Source organism: Monodelphis domestica, chromosome 6 (assembly GCF_027887165.1).
Source record: "Monodelphis domestica isolate mMonDom1 chromosome 6, mMonDom1.pri, whole genome shotgun sequence".
In the NCBI taxonomy this organism is placed as follows: Eukaryota; Metazoa; Chordata; class Mammalia; order Didelphimorphia; family Didelphidae; genus Monodelphis; species Monodelphis domestica.
The window spans coordinates 23,691,089-23,712,919 of record NC_077232.1 but is presented as its reverse complement, the minus strand read 5'-3'; the positions used below and the strand labels follow the sequence as shown (position 1 = coordinate 23,712,919).

The 21,831-nt window shown below is 34.5% G+C and overlaps 1 protein-coding gene across 1 annotated transcript; it reads right to left on the bottom strand.

Moving 5' to 3' along the window:
• Window positions 1-8,667: 8,667 nt before the first annotated feature.
• On the bottom strand, window positions 8,668-9,591 carry LOC100022035 (olfactory receptor 10AG1-like). The gene has a single exon (XM_001373976.3). It carries the CDS (start codon window positions 9,589-9,591, stop codon window positions 8,668-8,670), a length of 924 nt encoding a protein of 307 aa, XP_001374013.2.
• Window positions 9,592-21,831: the final 12,240 nt, after the last annotated feature.

The following is a 21,831-nucleotide window of genomic DNA, read 5'->3' as shown; positions in this document are numbered from 1 at the left end:
GCATTAAGATACTGCCAACCTGAACCTTTCCTGAGTTTCTGGACCTACGTACTGGAGTCAAATTGACTGAGAGAGAGACACTGAGCCAGAATGAGAGGCAAAGGTATTTCAGTTTTTAATTGTTAGCAGAGCAGCATGCAAGTGGAACTCCATTCCTAAGAAAGGAGCCCTTCCGCTATAAGGGGTAATAACTCACTTTTATTCCTCAAAACCACATCGCTCAGGGATGGGGTCTAAAGTCAAGTCCTGGAGTTGGCTTAGGGTCTCCAGAAACTGGACAGCTGGGGTTTTATATTGTCTTGAAAGTCTCTGACGTTGCTCCTGGTTACAGTAAGTTTGCTCTACCTAGAAATGTCCCTAAAGCTGTTCCTGGTCAGATTTCAGTTTGGGATCTGGTCTGATTCCAGTTGGTTGTTGATCAGGCTTCCACTGATAGACTCCATTAAGTTGGCAGCTGCTGTTTCTCAAAGTCAGCTACAGTCACAAAGTATTATGTCAAGGTTCCGCAGGATCAGAGGTCCTGGGGAAAATTGAAGGATTGTGCAAATCTATTTGAGCATTATAGTTACTATTGCTATCATTGTCATACTAGTTTCCACTGATTGATGCAGAAATTCCAGCTCAGATATTTCTTCATTTGGGGTAAAATAACATACTGCACACACACACACACACACAAACACACACACACACACACACACACACACACAAACTACTCATTTCTCTATGAGGTTTATTCTTCTCTGTTAGGAACTTCTAGTAGAAATTAACACAAAACACAAGATCCTCATATCCTAGTTTCTATCTCTGAAAGATGAATAAAAGCCCTTATTATTCCTACCTCACAGTGATTATGTGACAAACATGAGAGAGAATTTAGGTGAGAGTTCATGGACTAATAAGTAATATAGAAATGAAAATAAAATGTTACCACTCTTAGACAGTTTACTACTAATGGAATTTCCCTCTTTCCTGAAAGGACAAGGGCATTGGAACTCCCACAGTGAGTGTTCATTCATCCATTCCTTCTCAAGATACATTCATAGAGTGAGAAAAAGGCAGCATGAATTCTCTGACTTTCCCTTTTAAAAGTTGAGTACCTCTGGGCTAATCCTTAGACCTCTTTAGGGTTTAAAATGATCATTAATAAGTGCATTTCCCACAAGGATATTGGCATAGATGATCAAGAAAAGTCAAAACAGACAACTCTGAAGCTTAATAAGGTCATAAAATCCTATGCATGTGAATTCTACTATGAGAGAGAAATGCTTCTGCCATTTGTTCTGAATATCCAGGCTCCGGGAAATCAATTCAATGGGCTAAATACCTCCTCTCTCTCTTTCTTGACCTCAGGATTCCCTATGAAAAGGAAAGGGTGGCAGGAGATCATTTATCAATTTTCATGAAGCTCATTTTCTTGGTTCTATTTAATAAGACATCTTCCAATTCTAATATTCTAATATTTATTTATTTAATTATTTTTGTTAATGGATACTTTTAATTTTTTTCCATGATTTCATGATTCTTGTTGTCTTCTTCCCCTCTTCCCTCCCAGCTCCCAGAGCTCACAAGTGATTTAACTGGGTTTTATTGATAATATTCCATTATTTAAATCCTTAGTTCTTTCCTAGCTCTCAGAAGTAATGTACACATTTGAAATTCCTTTAAATTCTCCAGTATTCTTACTTTTAATTTATTCTAAGACTAATTCCACTTCAAACCTTCTAGATTTTTCTTATTTTATGACATTTAAAGGAAAATTTAGAAATAAAGGAAAATTAATAAATTATCCTAACCTTTAAAAATAAAAAAAATATCCATTTGGAATCCATAACTTAATAGAATCAATACTTTAAAAAATTTTAAGATTAAAAAAATTAAAGTCATTACTTCCAACTCTCATTCTTGCCTTTATTCATTTTGCCAGTGTTCTGAATTTTCTACCACTCATACAAAACATACACGCATACAATTATTAATTTATTTATGTAGTTTTTTTCCTGTCTCAGAAACTTCAAATATAAATTGCCACAAAATATGATGTCCTTGTGTCTTCCTCCCTCTCAGAAATATGAATGAAAATTCCTGTTATTCTTCCTAAAATGATTCAAGTAGCATGTAAGAGAATTTAGGTGAAAGCCCATAGACTAATAAGTCATATATAAACAATAACAAGATGGCACCACTATCAGAAATAATTAACCACTAACAGAATTTTCTTTTGTCTTGAAAGTTCAAGGGCATCAGATCCCTCCCACAGTGAGTGTTCATTCATTACTTCCCAGGTAATATTTCTAGAGTGAGACAGATGTAGTGTGAATGCTTTTGGCTCTCTCACTTAAAAATTGTATAACTTTGGGGCTAATCATTGTATTTCTTCAGGGCCTTGATTTTCTCTATAAAGTGAGATATCTTTGAATGGTGAATTCAACACAAACAGTTACCAAGTACTGCTAAAGCCTTTTCTCCAAAGGGAAGTGGATCACAAAATATTCGTTCAAGCTACTAGGAGCATTTTGCAACAATCGTTTTTAGATTTTGGAGTTCAACATAGATCATTTGGAACTCTGTAGCTAAGGAGTTCAAATTTTTGACAGGAGTCAGAAATACTTATATTAGTTGTGTGACATTTAAAACATTTCCATATTAATTAGGTTGTGAAAGAAAACATTACAAAAGAGAAAAAAATGCTTTGATAAGCATTCAGACTACATCAGTTCTTATTCTGCTGGTGTATAGCATTTCTCATCTTGAAATTCTTCAGAATTTTCTTACTTTTCTCAGGAATACAATGGTTTGCCATTCCCAGTTTATCATTCTAAAATATTGTTGTTGATACGATGTACAATGCATCACATCAGTATATGTAAGGTTTTCTCAGTTTTTCTTAAAGCATGTTGCTCATCATTTCTTATTAGATAATTATATTCCATCAGAATTATATAGTACAATTTCATTGATCATTCACCAGTGGATGGACATCTCCTCAATTTTCAATTCTTTCTCACCACAACAAACTATTAAAATTGTACTTGTTTTACAAATCAGTTCTTTTCCTTTAAAACATTTTTTTGGATACAGTCCTAGTAGTATATATTATATATTGAGTCAAAAGTTAGGCATGATTTATAACCCTTTAGGTATAGTTCCAAATTGATCTTCTGAGTGTTTGAATCAATTCATAACTTCACAAGTATATTACAGTAGTGTTCCAATTTTCCCACATCACCTTCAATTTCTGTTATTTATCTTTTCTGTCATATTAGCCTAAGCTCTTAAAAAGGACAGATTCAAGTCTCTCCAAGCCATGGCACAGAGTGAGATCAGGAAGATGCAAGACAGATGGTGGGAATAAAAGGCAGAAGAAATCCAGTGGTTTGCTGATATGAAAAACTACAAACAATTTTTCAGGGCCCTCAAGACTGTCTATGGGCCATCAAAACCCACCACCACTCCCTTGCTATCCTCTAACAGTGACACTCTCAAAAAAGATAAAAAAGGCATCAGAAACAGGTCGAAAGAACACTTCAGTGAGCTTCTAAACCGACCCTCTTCAGTCAACCGAAGTGCCCTTGACCAGATCCCTCAAAACCGCACCATTGAACAACTTGATGCCCCTCCTTCAATAGAGGAAGTCCAAAAAGCCATTAAACAAATGAGTGCAGGCAAGGCACCCGGTAAAGACGGGATCCCAACCAAGGTGTACAAGGCCTTAAATGGAAAGGCACTCCAGGCATTCCACATAGTGCTGACCAGCATATGGGAAGAGGAAGACATGCCCCCAGAACCCAGAGATGCCTCCATCGTAGCCCTATACAAGAACAAAGGTGCACGAGCAGCCTGTGACTACTACAGAGGCATCTCACTATTCTCCACTGCTGGAAAAATCCCCGCCCGTTTTATACTCAACAGACTTCTGTCATCTGTTTCAGAGCAGAACGTGCCTGAATCACAATGTGACTTCCGACCTGATCACAGCACCATCAACATGGTCTTCACAGTGAGGCAAATGAAGGAAAAATGCCTTGAGCAGAACCTGAGTCTCTACATTGTCTTCATAGAGCTGACAAAGGCGTTCGACGCAGTGAACAAGGACACATTGTGGGTGATCCTCAGCAAGCTCGGTTGCCCAGCAAAATTCATCAAACTGAACCAGCTCTTTCATGTCGACATGACAGGGGAAGTCCTATCTGGTGGAGAGACTTCTGATCGCTTCAACATCTCCAATGGAGTGAAACAAGGCTGTGTCCTCGCTCCGGTACTATTCAACCTATTTTTCACCCAAATATTAAGACATGCTGTGATGGATCTAGACCTGGGTATCTACATCAAATACCGACTGGATGGCTCACTATTTGACCTTCGCCGCCTGACTGCAAAAATAAAGACAACAGAGAGACTCACCCTGGAAGCTCTCTTTGCAGATGACTGTGCTCTCATGGCCCACCAAGAAAATCATCTCTAAATCATTGTGGACAGGTTCTCCACCACAACAAAACTGTTTGGCCTGACTATCAGCCTCAACAAAACAGAGGTGCTGTTCCAACCTGCACCAGGGAGGCCAACGAACCAGCCGTGCATTACAATCGACAGCACGCAGCTTTCTAAGTTCAACACTTTCAAGTACCTGGGCAGCACCATCTCCAAAGACGGGTCCGTAGACCACGAGATTAATGCCAGGATCCAAAAGGCCAGCCAGGCACTTGGGTGGCTGCGCTGCAAAGTCCTCCAACACAGAGGGGTAAGCACTGAGACGAAGCTCAAAGTGTATATAACTTGCAGTAGTCCTCATCTTGCTCCTGCATGGTTGTGAAACATGGACACTGTACGAGAAGCACATGAAATAGCTGGAGCAATTTCACCAACTCTCCCTCCAGTCAATCATGAGGATCCGATGGCAGGACTGTATCACCAACCAGGAAGTCCTCGACAGAGCCAACTCCACCAGCATCGAAGTCATGGTCCTCAAAACCCAGCTACGATGGTCTGGACACGTCATCCACATGGACCCACAGCGCATACCAAGACAGGTATTCTATGGTGAACTGTCAGCTGTACTCAGGAAACAAGGCCGACCAAAGAAAAGATTCAAGGATCAGCTAAAGTCCAACTTGAGGTGGGCTGGCATTACACCAAAGCAATTAGAACTTGCTGCCTCTGACAGAAGCAGCTGGCGAATCCACATTCACCATGCCGCCACCACCTTTGAAGATGAACAACATCGACATCTTGCTGCTGCACATGAACGCCGACACCAGGCCACAACCGCACCTCCTATAACAACTGGCATCCCATGTGCCACAAACTTTGTGCCTCAGCCTTTGTATTCCAAAGCCACATGAGGGTACACTGTAGATGAAACTGCACAAAGACAATAGTCATTCTCGATCACCGAGAGACTACTACTACTACTATATATTAGTCTATCTAACAGGTGTGAGGGGGGTACATCAGAATTGCTTTGATATGAATTTCTCTAATCAGTAATGTAGAATATTTTAAAATGACTTGATAGCTTTGCTTTCTTCATCTAAAAACTGTTTATTTATATTCCTTAGAACACTTGTTGATTGGGGATGATCCTCCACACTTTCCCCTCCTGTTTATCCTTCTTTCTTTTTTTCTCTGTCTCTATCTCTCCTTTTACCCTCTCCTTCCCCAAATATTTTGTTTCTAATTCCCACCTCCCCAATACATCTTCTCCTCCATTGATGTCTCTTTTCGTGATCCCAGTGCCCTCATATTTCCCTGTAAGATGGATTTCTATCACCAAATTCTAATGTATATTATTCCCTCTTTGGGTCAGTTATGATGAGAATAAGGTTCAAGTGCTGTCCACTCCACCTCTCTCCATTTTCCCCTATAATGTAAAGGGTATACCACTTTGTTTTTATGTGAAATTAGTTACCTATTTCTACATTTCCCTTCTTCAGTGCATCCCTCTTTCTCACTTATTATTATATTACTATTATTGTTATTATTATTATTATTTTGATTATTATCCCGTCATGGTCAGCTTATGCTGCATCTGCTAGGTATACTCCTAACTGCCCTAATAATGCTAAAGTTAAGAATTCCAAGTATCATCTTCCTTTATAAGAATATGAACAGTTGATTCTTGGTTGTATCCCTAGCTGCTTTGCCTTATTAAATATCATATATCAAATCCTCTGATCTTTGTGTGATCCTCACTGTGCCTCTACAATACTTACATTGTTTCTTTCTGGCTTTTAAAAATATTTTCTCTTTGATTGGGAACTCTGGAGTTTAACTCTGATATTCATGGGAGTTTTGTAATTTGGAAACTTTTTCATGAGGCAATGGATGTATTCTTTCAATTTTTATTTTAACTTCCCATCAGCATCTAGGATAGTTTGGCAGTTTTCCTTGATGTATATTTGCAATATAATTTCTAGTGTCTTCCTGGCCCCTGAAGGAACTTTTAGTGATCAAAGTATTGTTCATGTATTCATCCTGTATTTTCACTTTGAAATTTATGTAAACATTTTGCTCTACCCAATACAGGGAGAGAAAGCATTGTCTTAAGTTTCAAGATTTTTTGATGCTGCTGTTTTCAGAGATATTTCTGGAGAACCAATTGGGAAATATTTAATAATAAACTAATACTTTAATATTAAATCTTAAAAATTAAAATTGGACAAGTGCAAACTAAGCCTCTGAGACCTCAAGAAACAAGAAAACAAGGTCAAAAGAATGAAAAATCTGGATTATTGCAATAGCTTCCTGACTTGGTTTCCTGTCAAAAGCCTCTCCCCACTCCAGTCTATTTACTTATTCAACTGTCAAAGTGATCCTCCCTAAGAACAAAACTGACTTTGCCATTCCTACTTCCATCTAACAACTTCTTTTCACATATGTAATCAAATATAAATTCCCTTCATTATTTGCCACGTATGCAATCTTTCTAGACTTGCTATATCTTATTCCCTTCTATGTATTCTCTGATCCAGTGATTGACAACTTTGTTTTTGCTTGAATAAGACAACAGTCTGGTTCTCTTCCATGCATAAAATTGTCCCCTTCCTTTTCTCTTGTCTCCAAGCTTCCTTGGCATTAAGTCAGCTTCTACAAAAAGTCTTTCCCAATTAATATTAATACTATTATTCATGATATTATTCCCTCTACTAATTAGCTTTGATTTGTTCTGAATATATTTTGATTGTAAATAGTTGTTCATCTTGAGCAATTATAAGCTCTTTGAGAGCCGAGACTCTTTTCCCTTTATCCCCCCATAGTCCAGTGCTTGACATACAGTAGGTATTTAATAAATATGTATGAATTATTTTAAAATTCTAATAATGTAAAAAATATTTTTGAAGTTCACCTAGAATTTAAACCCATCCTTTCTGAGTGAGAATACGATTCCAAGATTTGCCTCCCCAACATGATTCCCTTCAGCAAAAAACATTCCTACAGTTTCAAAGGACACTGGTAACATATACTCCTTAAATTGTTGGTCAAGAGAATCCAGTTTTGCACTTACCCTTAATGCTCAGCAAGTAAATCTAATTACCTGAAAGCAAAGACATTCTGGAAAATTACATATTAAGAACAATAACTTCATATTATAAACACACAACCCTATCATAATGAGCCTAGGGGACATTCTCCTATAGATTCTGCACTGAATGGGAACAAATTTCTTTCCTTTTTTTAAGTTTGGCCTTTTTATTTTTACATTATAAACTCTTTTAGGTGATGTGTATCTTTTTGAGTCTCCTTGAAATATTCCTTGAAAAAATAAATTCATCTATATGTATATCTACCTATATATTATTTTTTTCTATTTTATAAGTACTATTGCTTATTTTTACTAGTAGGAACATTGCATTTCTGCTTGAAAAGAATGTATGTGTAAGAATCGATAGATAGGTATAAAGATTGCTGTACTAATTGATAGATCATCTATTATATGCTTACTATGTTTGAAAATTCCCTAAGTAGTAGAAAGACAAATAATTTTTCCAGAATATGCTTCCTTCACTTTATAGCTTTCTCATTTTAAAATCTGACAGACTATTGAGGGATACACAATACTAATAAAAGTGTCTTAAACATTTGTAGTTCATCATGAGAGGATCATTTCAGAAGAAACAAGTCTGTTTCTTCTGAACATTGAAAACTCATAATGGAATATAGTTTTAATTTCACAGTTGTTTCTCATTTATGAGTATAATTGATCAAAATTCCTTATTGGTTTTTTTGTCTTTGAGTTTTAAATGGGAAAAAATACTTCCTTAACATAAAAGGAAGAATAAGCAACCATATTTAAAAATATTAAAACATCTACAATTTATAAAGAAATCAACATGTTTATATTGGTACTAGAAATATCATAGATATATTGAAGGGACATTTTGACAATAGTTCTCACTTAGGATATTTTTATACCATTCTTCACATTCTCATCCTGAGCTTATCAACAAAAGTGAAAAGTCTAGTCCAGTATATCTGTGTGTAACCACTTTCAAAAAACAGACAACTCCTTTATTGTCGAGCTTGAAAAATATTCTGAATTATTTCTTGAATGATTTCTACACAAGGTTGATACTGAATGTACTCAAGAGGTTTCAGAAGCAGATGATGTCTAAAGAGACCTAGGAGCCAATATAACAAAGCACTTCAACTATTTTCTGCATGGACAAGTCACTTAAATAGTAGTTTTCTTATTGCCACAACAACATCTTTGTTGCGCAGACTATATATGATGGGGTTAAACATTGGAGTTACAGTGGTATAGAAGATAGAGAGCACTTTGTCTAGGCCTGCTGAGTGGCCAGAACTAGGTCGCAAATACGTAATAATACCACATCCAAAGTATAGTGCCACAACCATGAGATGAGAGGAACAAGTGGAAAAGGCTTTAAACCTTCCTTTGGTTCCTGGAACCTTCAGGATGGTTGTGATGATTTTCATATATGACCAGATTATTAACATGAAAGGAAACATGCCAAGAATTAAGACAACAGCATAAAAAGTAAATTCATTCACAGATGTGTCTCCACAGGCCAACTTCAATAATGGGCGAATGTCACAAAAAATGTGATCAATATTTTTGGAACCACAGAAAGGCAAAGAAAATATCAGATATGTCAGCAATATATGTATCGGGATCCCACCCATCCATGAGCCAACTACCAGTCTGACACACACCTTGTGGTTCATGATGAGAGGATAATTCAGTGGCTTACAAATGGCAACATAGCGATCATAGGCCATTACAGTCAAAAGGAAGTTTTCAGCAATTGCCATAACAAAGAAAGCACAAAATTGCACAGCACAGGCAACAAAAGAAACATTTCTCTTTTGGGTCCATAGATTAGCCAGTATTCTTGGAAGGATGACTGAGGTATAGCAGATTTCCAAAAAGGAAAAATTCCTAAGGAAAAAATACATAGGGGTTTGGAGTGCAGAATCGACCTTGGTTATTATAATGATAAGTCCATTTCCCATTAGAATACCAATGTAGATAATCAGAAAAAGTCCAAACAGAAAGCCCTGAAGGTTGGGAAGATCAGAAAATCCCAGAAGTGTGAATTCTACTATGAGAGAGAAATTTGCTTTTCCCATTCTGTATCCTGTCCCTGGAAATTGTGAATTTTGGTGGGTGAAACTTCTTTCTTTCTGGACCTCAGGATTCCCTATAAAAGGAAAGGATTGAAGTACATCATCTTGAAGTTTTTTTCTTTTTTTTTTCCACAGCTCTAATTGTCTTGGTTCTATTTACTAGGAGATCTTACAATTACAACATTCTATTATTTATGTACTAAAACCTTTTTTTACACACTTAGCACAATAATCAATGTGCATGTTCTAAACCCCATAATGTCTTCCAGTATGCTTACTTTATACTGGGTTCTAAGGTTTCTTCCACTTCATATATTCTATATTTCTATAAATTTGAGATATTTAGGTTATACACCTAGCAGATTGGCCAATATAGCAGCAAAGGGAAGTGATAAATGCTGGAGGGGATGTGGCAAAATTGGGACATCAATGCATTGTTCGTGAAGTTGTGAGTTGATCCATCCATTCTGGATGGTAAACTATGGCCAAAGGGTGCTAAATGATTGCCTGCCCTTTGATCTAGCCATACCACTGCTGGATTTATATCCCAAAGAGTTCATAAGGAAAAAAGACTTGTACAAAGATATTCATAGCTGCACTCTATGTGGTGGCAAAAACAAATTGTAAAATGAGAGGATGCCCTTCAATTGGGGAATGGCGGAACAAATTGTAGTATCTGTTTTATACTAAACATATATAATGCTATTGTGCTGAAAGAAATAATGAACTGGAAGAATTCCACGTAAACTGGAACAACCACCAGGAACTGATAAAGAGCAAAAAAAGTAGGACCAGGAGAACATTGTACACAGAGACTGATACATTGTGGTACAATTGAATGTAATAGACTTTTCTACTATTAGCAATGCAATGATCCAGGAAAATTTGGAGGAACTTGTGAGAAAAAAAAATGCCATCTACATCCAGAGAAAGAACTTTGTGAACAGAAATGCAGAAGGAAAACATTATCAATCACATAGTTTGATATGGATATGATTAGGGTTTTGATGTAAAGAGATCACCCTTAACAAATATAAATAACAGGGAAATAAGTTTTCAACAATGATATCATTTATCATTCCCAATGGGATTGCTTGTCAGCTCCACGAGGTGGGAGGGAAGATGGGTGGAAAAACTCATGAATCATTAAACTATGGAAAAATATTCTAAGTAAAAATATGTTTATGTTAAGTTTTATATTTATTAAAGAAATTCACATTTCCCTAGTAGAATTGCATATTTCAGAAGAGAAGAAAATTTAAAATTGACTATTCCAATTCCATCTGTTTGTAGATTATGGACCAATTCAGATATGGTTTCTCCCTAAACCCAAAGGAAATAATTGGCAGAGGTAAGAATTAAACTGGAATTCACTGATTCCATTTCTTGTGTTCTTTCAGTACAACAGGCTGCCTTTGAAATCCAAAAGTGAAAATAAAATTATATAGATGATACTATACCCTAGTCAAATGTGAATTTGTAATTAATTACCTTTTCTGCCTGACTTCATACTTGCTTTATATTTCTCATCTGAATTTTTTTAACCACATAAGTTCAGACATTTAGAGGCCCTGAAAGCAAAATGCTTCTACTTATTTCTGAAGAAATTCCAACTATATATATTCTTTCTTTTGGGGGAAAGTAGTAGATTTTTTAATGAGCATGAGGAGAAAAATCATTATTCCCTTTCATCAGAGAGTAATAATTTAGTATGAATTCATTATCAGATACAGTGTGGGAGAAGTTCACTGAAACATTCAAAGATAAATGGTGCTAAGTTCATTTAAAAAAATAATGGAAACTAAAGACTTCTGTCATTAGCCACAAGGGCCAGTTAGATCCCCAGGTGTTGTGATAAGAAATCAGGATCTTAAGTGAAATCCCATGGACTGATAAATTACATATATACAATAATAAAATGATTCATCATGCTACCTCTGTCAGAGAGAGTTTATCACTAAGTGGAAATTTTATCTTCTGCTTTCAAAACTCAAGGGCATCAGAGACCATCCCACAGTGAATATTCATCCATTTCTGCTCAAGTTATATCCCCAGAATGAGAGAAATACAATGTAAATGTTCTGTCTCCTGTTTAAAATTTGTGTAACTTTGGGTAAATCATTCATCCTCTTAAGGCCTCAGTTTCCTTCTCTATGAAGTAATTGGTGGTCCATATACTCTTCATCTCTAATCCAACTCTAAATCAGTAATCTATTATTGCTAGGGCTTTTGTATTCAAATGGGAGTGGATAATGCAAAAGAAAAATCAAGCTGCAAAGAACCTTTCCCATCAATCCTTTTTAGATTCTTGGTTTTACCACAAATCCAGTCAGAACTCTTCAGTTAAGATGTTCAAGGTTGGGAAAACCTTTCTGGCAATATCTTTTACAGTTAAACCATGTCACTGTGGAATGGGAGAACTATTAATAAACACACAAGACATGAGTAAGCAAACATAATATTATTTATAATTTTCTCAGTGAAGAAGCTTTGAGTTTAAAAAGGAAATGTTGCTTTTATTCATTTAAAATGAGTCCCATTTTTTGAGATTTACTTTTTAGTATAGCAAGTCATGGCAAGACTCAATAAACTGTTCCCAATTACCTCCAAGATCATATTTAAACTCCCCTGTTCAATATAAAAAATTCTTCTCAAAATGATCCCAGCCTTCTTTTGCAGCTTGACAAAATCAAATATCCTTCCACACAATCCCTTTTCAATGCAAATCAGGTGTCTTATTGCTTGACAGCTAGCATTTTTTGTGCTTTAAGGTTTGCAAAGAATTTTTAAATATTTCATTTTATAATCAAAACATTCCTTGGAAGCAAATGCTATTATAGTTTTCATTTTTAAAATAAAGGCAACTGAGGGGTACAAGCAGACAGAAGTTAAGAGACTTGCCTATGGTCAAAGAGGTAATCAATGGTGATATTTGAACTGAGGTCTTTCTGATTCTAAATCCAATAGCCTATGCTTCATAGACATTTTCTTTTCTCCAAGTGAAAAACAAAAGAATATTATAGGACAGAAAATGTTGCCTTTTTGCCTTTCATCCCAAGATATTCACAAATTAATGGTTTAGTAAATTGTAGATGATTAATTAGAGAATTATTATCATTACATAAAACTTTATATCATGACATATTAACCATGATCTGTTCTTTGTATGGATAATAATTCTGGCATTTGGTGTATTAATTTATGGTTTTGAGAAAGAAATACATGACTGATTTTTAAAAAGAGATAATCATGATTCATATCTGACAATGAATTGCACCCAAATAAAGTTGCTTCTTTATAGGTATTGAGATTTCTCACGTAAATGTATGTAAATATCTAAGTTCATTTTGGGGGATCCTCATCCACTAAAATTTGAATGTTATGGTGAAAACTTTTAACTCCAACATGTCTTTAAGTAAGAAAATTGAGACAGTAAAATAACTTCTACATACCTTCTGGGAGAAAGTAAAATAATCTAGCTATTTTATTAACATACACATATGCATGCATAAACATATGTCTATATATTATTGGGGAGGAGGGAATGTGGTATAATCGATAGAGGATTGACCTTATATAGAGGAATATCTTTTCTCAAATACTGCTTCTCCCACAAATACAGGCTGTGTGACACTAGACCTCTGGGTTTACCCTCTCTATGAATTTTAGACCAATTAAACTTCTGTATTAGGAGGAATTCCCACACCTTGAAGCTTCCTATTATATATCCAGACGTAAAGAATATTGATGTATACATACATCATAGTTGATCTTTAAAAGTTTTCCTTTCCCATTTTCTCTGATGCGACAGCCACCAACATCTTTCTAAAAATGTTCTTTGGCTTCAAACCAGTCAGATCTCTTTAAGTAGAAAATATCCCTGCTCTGCTCTATGGAGACAACTCCTTTCCCAGGCCACTTTTTATTTTTTAATGAGAAGCAAACTATTCAGGCTCTAAGTACCATGTTGTAAACATACTTTAATGAGACCATATGCTTAATGAAGGGGTTTTGGCACTAGTGTCATGAACAAGTCAGGACCTGATTCCTAAAAACTATGTGGCCTGGGGCAAGTCATTAAACTTTTCTGAGATCATTTCTGTTTCAGTATTTTTTTAAAATTTGGAAATGTTTATTTAATTAATTTAGAATATTTCTCCATGGTTACAAGATTCATGTTCTTTTCTTCCCTCACCCAAACCCCTCCCCTACCCAATGTGCAATTCCACTAGGTTTTACCTGTGTCATTGATCAAGACCTGTTTCCATATTATTGATAATTGCTCTAGGGTGATTGTTTAGCGTCTACATCCCAACCATATCCCCACGAACCCATGTGATCAAGCAGTTATTTTTCTTCTGTGTTTCTACTCCCACAGTTCTTTCTCTGGGTGTGGATAATGAGTGTTTTTTCTCATAAGTCCCTCAGAATTGTCCTAGAAGAGAAGCCCATTACATTCAATTGTACCACAGTATATCAGTTTCTGTGTACAATATTCTCCTGGTTCTGCTCCTTTTGCTCTGCATCACTTCCTGGAGGTCATTCCAGTTCACATGGAATCCCTCCAGTTCATTATTCCTTTGAGCACAATAGTATTCCATCACCAACAGATACCACAACTTGTTCAATCATTTCCCAATTGGAGGGCATCAACTCATTTTTCAATTTTTTGCCACCATAAAGAACAAGATTATAAATATTTTTGTACAAATATTTTTTACTTATGATCTCTTTGGGATATAAACCCATCAGTGCTATGGCTGGATCAAAGGGCAGACAGTCCTTTAAAGCCCTTTGGACATAGTTCCAAATTGCCATTCAGAATGATTGGTGTTTCAGTAAAATATAATAACATTTGTTTATCTTGGATCCCAGGTTTGTCATGAGAATACCACTTTGCAAAATCTGGAATGACGTCTACTTAGAAATTATTATTAATGGAAGCTATAATTAATCTTTTTTTCTCCAATTAAAAATCAAATAAGAAGTCTAAATGATCTTGATCAACAACCCTCTACTGTGTTTCTTCTTTCTCTTTGGAATGAAAGACAAGGCGTGATTTCTCCTCTTACCCTGTTTCATTTGAGGGAAGATAAAGTTGATACTATTTTATAAGACAATGGATTGTACTTGTGAAAGCACTCTATTTAGAGTAAAATGCCTTAGACCCAAATCTAAGCTATACTATATGTTGCCTACATGACCTTGTTCTAGCAATTTTCTCTTTCATTTTTATTTTTCTACAATCTTTTCAATTTTGATTTAATAAAATTCTATAATGATTTTATGTTAATTCATAATTATTTATTAGTAAAGGTCAGAGAGAGGGAGAAAAATCACATGATCACCTGGCCTCACCTAACTAAAAACTGCTCAGTTGTATCCACTTAAGTGGCTGGCTGTGAGATAAGCCAGTGCTTGCGAAGAGAAGAGGCTGAGAGTGGCTCAAGTCCAGCAAGAAAGAAAGCAACTTCTTCTTTTCCTTTTTTTTTAAACAATCTGTTCTTGGCACTCCTGCTGAGACCCTCTGATTGGATGAGCTAAGCTTCAGTCCCAGTCTGAGACTTGACTTCCAGACATGCAACTGTTACAAGGGAACATCTAACCCTTTCCATAACTCAGGACACCACATAGGCAGTCACACTTTTTTAAACCCTTACCTTCCTTATACTGTGTATTGGTCTCAAGGCAGAAGAGTGGTAAAGGCCAGGTAATAGGAGTTAAGTGACTTACCCAGAGTCACACAGCTGGGAAGTGTCTGAGGTCACATTTGAAAGCAGGACCTCCCATCTCTAGGCCTGACTCTCAATCCACTGAGCGGCCCAGCTGCCCCCAAGCAATCATACTTCTGATTTCACCTATAGTGAATGTGTGTGGTCACTCAAAGGGAAGGACAGGAATCAACCAATAATGGGTTTTCAAACAGAATTAGTGGGCAGAATTTATATTAAATTCACACAATCTGGTACTAGAGATAAACTGGATATATTGTATCATAGGATAAATATCATTATATAATTCATCTATGGAAAATAATGTCATGTTGTCTGAATAATTGTTTTAATTGGTATGAGAAAATTCAGCATCAACAAGTTTAATTGATTTTCCTTTATATAGAAAGGTATAATAGCTAATTTCATAATGTTTTGGTTTTTGAAAGTAATTCATATTATATATATAATATATGTTACATAGTATTACTTCTGATGCTAATAACAGCTGTACAAGATACTATTATTATCCCTACTTTATCAATGAAACTGAGGCTATGAGCTTCAGGAAATTTGCTTTTGGAAGCACATCATTATGTGATTCATATTTATAACATATGTTTGACTTTATCTTTGGAATGAAAAATTGTGATTTATTTTGCCTCCCTCTGCATCTTTGGAGACAAGATTGATATTGATGTTGTTTTATAAGATGGTAGAACATAAGTACAAATGGACAGGATTTTGAATGAGATGCCTTGGACCCAGCTTGATGGCATAGCAAAAAAAGACTGCTGAAATTGGAAATAGAAAGATTTAGGGTCAAATCCTTCTTTAGATACTTAATAGTTGTATCACTGAGTGCATCATTTTTCACAGCCTCAATTTCCTTCTCTGAAAAAGGAGTTTAATATCACCTGACAGAGTCTTTTGGAGGATCAAATGAAATGACATATACAAAATAATTTGACAAGTTTTAAAGACTAAATGAATATTTACTATTATTATTGGTTTCACTTCTGCTGTTGGTCTCTTAAAACTAATCTTTTTTCTAAAATCCCTTACATTCTTTCTCAGAATCAATATTAAATATCCTTTCTAAGGCAGAAGAGAAGTGAGGGATGAGCACTTGAAGTTAAGTGAGTTACCCAGGTTGACACCACTAGCTAGTATCTGAAGCCAAATTAGAACCCAGGTCTTCCCATCTTCAGGTCTGGATCCTTATCCACTGGGAAACCCTGTTGTGCTTTAAATTAATCCTTCCTTGATACTTAAGCTTCATTTTATTATATTATTACATGCATCAATTAAACTATAGTAAATTTGTCTCTAATGTAACTATTCCAAAGGTATTCATTGGGCAATTTTTTTTAAAATGGTGATTACAATGGCAAAAAAAGACTGAGTTATGTTTGGATGTCTTGTGGAGACCTAGATTTGACTTATAAACTAGTTGTCTTCAATCAGAAACATTTTTATTTTCAAAAACTGGGAGAGAATAATATATTCAAAACATAATCAATCAAATTAGATTTTAATTCCTATGTGACAATACCAAGCCTCGTTTTCTTCATCTGAAAACTGCCTGTTTATATCATTTGATAATGACTTGTATTTTTAGAAATTGTCTCAAATCTCTATATTTGAGAAATAAGGCCTTTATGATACTTATTTGCTACATTTCCCCAAGGTTTCTCTTTTTCTTTTCATCTTCATTGTATATTGTTCTGATTGTACAAAACCTTTTTAATTGATTGTAGTGAAAATTATCCACTTAATATATTGTAACTTTCTTGTTTGACCATAAAACTTTTCCTTATCTGTAAATTTGACAGATAAACTCTTCTATGCTCCCCTCATTTGTTCCTGGTAGCACCCTTTATGTATAAATCATGTATCCATTTTGACTTTATCTTCTTAATGATATGATATGTTGACCTATTTATAGTCTCTGAAAATTTTTTTTCAAGTTTTCATAGGATTTTTTGGTCATATAGTAATTTCTTATCCCCATAGTTAGGGCCTTTGTTTTTAACAATTACTAAATTTCTATAATCATTTGTCAAAATGTTGTAGTGTAGTTAATCTATTCCACTGATGCACTATTCTATTCTTAGTACTAGATTGTTTTGATGATTACGACTTTGTGATTCAGTTTGATGACTTATGCTTCTAGGATAGCTTCTTTCATATTTTTTTTTGTTGATTTCATTGATATTTTTGATCTTTTGTTCTCACAGATGAATTTTGGTAATATTTTTTCTAGATCATTAAATTATATTCCAGTCAATTCAATTGGTAAATCACTAAATAAATAAACTGACTTAGGTAAGATTGTCACTTAATTACATGAGCTTAGCCAACCCATTATCAATTAATATTTTCCCAATTGCATAGATTTGACTTGTATAAAAGTAATTATAATTTTCTTTATATGATTCCTGTATTTTTCTTAGAAAATAGATACCTGGTTATTTTATATTCTCTCCATTTCTTTTGCTAAAGGAATTTCAAAGAAGAAAATTAAATCTTTACATGAGAGAAGGACAAAGAAATAACAATTAGAAATTTCCAAAAGTGGAATAGAATTGGAGAATTATTGAGATACTATTTTCTTGGATTTATTCAAGTTATTTTTTTTCAATAAGAAATATACATATAAAGAATTTAAAAAAGATAGTCACTGAGACCCCTTCCAAGTTTCAAAATACTATGATTCATAGATGTGTTTATGTGTGTGTGTAAATATATAGATAGATAGAAAAAATATTACTCTCTACTAGATTGAACAAAATAAATTTAATTACAGTAAGAAGTAAACAGCAGAATGATTGGTATAATAGAATAAGATAGGATATGATAGGATGATATTGGATAGCATAGGGTAGGGTAGCGAAGTTTTTTGGAGTAATGAGAATGGGTTTAGAAGTATTAGAAAGAGATAACAAGCTTAGGAGTTATCCAAATAGCATTTCAAAACTCTGGATTTTGCAGTTGATTAAGATATAAATGACTTAAATCATGATATACCATCATAATGAATATTTTTTTCTATTTCACAAAAATAATTGGTATAACAGATTTAGAGAAATGTAAAAAGGCACTATGTAGATTAAATTGAACTCTCCCCTTATTGTGAAAATGGAATTAATTAACTCTCCCCTGAATATGAAGATTAACTGTCATCCCTGACTATTTTTAGGTTTAATCACCAAAAGTGTAACCAGCCTACTTAAAAGTTGAGTAAGGAGATCTGCCCATTTTTAGATCTAATCACCAAAAGTATAATCATCCTACTTAATTATTATTAAGTGTGAGGTCTGTGACCTATTTGTGCAATAGTGCATGCCAAATTAGAATCTACTGCCTGCTTCCTGGGCAGTCCTAAGCAAGGCTTTAGACTATGATTTGTCCATATAAAAATAAAAGGAAGGCACAGGAAGTGGTGCAAAACAGCCTTTAAAAGGGAGTTACAACTTCCTGAGTGCAGTTCTACTGGCAGTACTAGTGGAGAATCTGATGACTGGACCCAAGACCCTGTTCCTGGTGAGGCTGTTCTAAAATCTCTTCCTTTCTCCTAACACATGTTGAGTGAAAAGCGGACTGTTAACTGCTGGATTTTCTGAAATTAAAAAAAAAAAAACTAGTCTCAGGAGGGACTTACCTCTTGAGAGAGACTTCCCCAAGTCCTCAGCTTTAACAAGACCTAAGGACTAACTCTCCCTGCCCAGGTTGATCTAGGGGCCAGGAATAAATTACTTAGTGCTTAAGCTAGATATCTTACCCTAACCTCTCTCTGATTTTCTTACTTTACTTTGTCTATATTTTGTAAATAAATTGTAAATAAATCTCTTTAGAATTAACATAAATTACTGGCAACCCCATTTTAAAATATATTTAATTGAACCTTTTATAATATAAACCCCTATTTTCTAGCCTTACAGTACATATGAAATGGTACAAAGTGAAATCAGAAGAACTAGGAAAAAATATGCAATGGCTTAAAAGAGTTGGGTTTGACTGAAATAAGTGAACAACAAATAGAAATGATATAATCAATAGGAGTCAGGATATTAGTGTCTTTGACTAGGTAGAAATGTATTGATATAAAAAAGGAACATTTTAAAGGAGAATAAATATAATATCTTATATTTTAATAAAAGAAATCAAAAGCCAACAAACTTGAAGACAGAAAGATAATAATTATTGTTCTGAAGTACTGTAATATTTTTACCCATTTTAGAAAGGACATCAATAGACCTGGTATAATAATATCCAGGGAAGGGCAAAGATGATCATGAAGGGGCATAAATCTATGACTTATAAAATTCTAATACAGGGACTTTCATTGTTCAACTTAGAAGAGATATTATTATGAGGGGAATAGAGAATGAAAATAGCATTCCTTTTTTGAAAAATTGATATTTGCAAGAGAAATTTAGCTTGTTCTGCTTTATACAAAAGAAAAGAATTTCATTCTCAATGTAAGAACATAGATCCTCCTAAAATTAGATCTATTTAAAAGTGGAAAATAATTATTCACATTTTTTCTCAGTAGAGGTCTTCAAACAGATGTAACATGAATATTTTCAGGAGCTGAGTCATAATGATGATCTTGTTTCCTTGAATTTGTCTGTTGTGGTTGCAGTTATTGAATTATGTGATCTCAATTCCATTCCAGAAAATATGCTCTGGAAGGCAAAAAAAAACTGTTTATTTTTAGTTAAAAGATTAGGACACCATTTAAACAAAGTTCTCTTTTCTTTTGGATCATTATTTGTATTACTTGTCAATTTAGGTAATCTGAGGACTCTCATCATCTTTTGACAGAGCACAACAAATTGTTTCATATAGCTATCTGATAACTTCCCCCTCTACACATAATGAAAGTTCTACCTATCAAATCATTCAAAATTTTTACTGGTCATTCCAGTGCTTTATTGTATTATATCTTTCTACTCTTCAATTACCAACAAATAAGAAATTTCGCTTTGCCATTCCAGCATTTCCCTTTTTTGGTTTTCCCCTTCAGGCACTCTTCTTATCCCTTCCAGCAATAAATCATTCTTCCTGATGTGAATAGTGGATCTGTACCACATTTCTCTCCCATTTGTATTTCCAAATTTCTAGCACATGACCATAACAAATAATCTTCCTTCTCATCCTGGAAATTACCCTAGAGTTTGAGTCCTCTTATTGTAGAACATTCTGCTCTCATGCCCATTCTTCAATAGTTGAGTTACTTCAAGGGGCTTCTATTTTTCAGAAAGGCCCATATTGGCCATATTTTGCTCCTGGCTATATTTCTAACCCTCTTGAACATCATACTCTCCCATAATCATCTCCACCCCTTTATTCTTGATTTTTCCACTCTCTGATGACCAGCTCCATTTTGTTATTGCTCACCCATTAGAAGGTAATTTCCCTTGAGTGCAAGTATTGTATTTATATCTGTAATTGAATCCCCAAAGGATTTGTACAGTGATTATGTAGTAAATACTTAATAAATGATTTGGGGGTCATTTTTGCCTACTTTTAGTCCTTTGTCTTCCTCCTTTAGCAGACAGACCAATATGTCCATGGACATACATTGTGGTTACATATAATTGGAAGAAACAAAACTATAGAAAAGCTAAATTCTATGTTATTTCAATACTTGCTCAAAACATGTCAAATGTTTTATTTTGTTTTTATAACACCTTTGCTAACTTTAGACTTAAATAAATTTAGTCCCACCCAAGTCTTTTCACTTTGAGAATGTTCCACAAAACTTTTCTTCTAATTTCCTGGATTCTAGACTTTTGAGTTCCATTTGTTGTTGAAGGTTTGACTCATGTAAGAGATAGAGGGTAATAAAACATGGCATATAAAATACAAAGATAATAGACATAAAGATTATTTGTAATGAAATCCCATGCATTAATAACATCTATACACATCATTTTTCTTATTCTGATCTTCAATTTCTTTTCTTTACTTCCTTAGACTGGCTACTCTCACCATTTGGGAAGTAAGGTTTATTCTTTAAGCACATAGAAGTAGATAGGCACAACATACAGGATGCAAGGATAGAAGGAAAAGTCACTAGATGAAATCCAGTAATCTAATAATATTCATAAAATACATTTCATCTCCATAATCTCCCATGGAATTCCAAGGTTAATTTTACAGAACTATTAAAGTTATCATATAAATTGATGGACTATTTCATATTCCTAGATAATATTTCCAAATGTGTTTCCTACTACATGATATTTATTTCTCTTGGCAATGGGCATTGTGTTATAATAATAGAGTAAAAATAATTGCACAGAAAATTACATTCACATTTTTTCTTATGCTATTGTATAATGAAGGCAAGTGAGAAATACGGTAACAGAAAGAACTCTCAAAGGTGAAGATATTGACCTTTGCAATAGTTTGGAAAACTAAGAATACCCTGGATGTGTTGAAGAATTGTCTATTTTACACTTGATATTTTATACATACAATAAAATTGTATGAGAATACACATATTTTTAAATTCTATTTC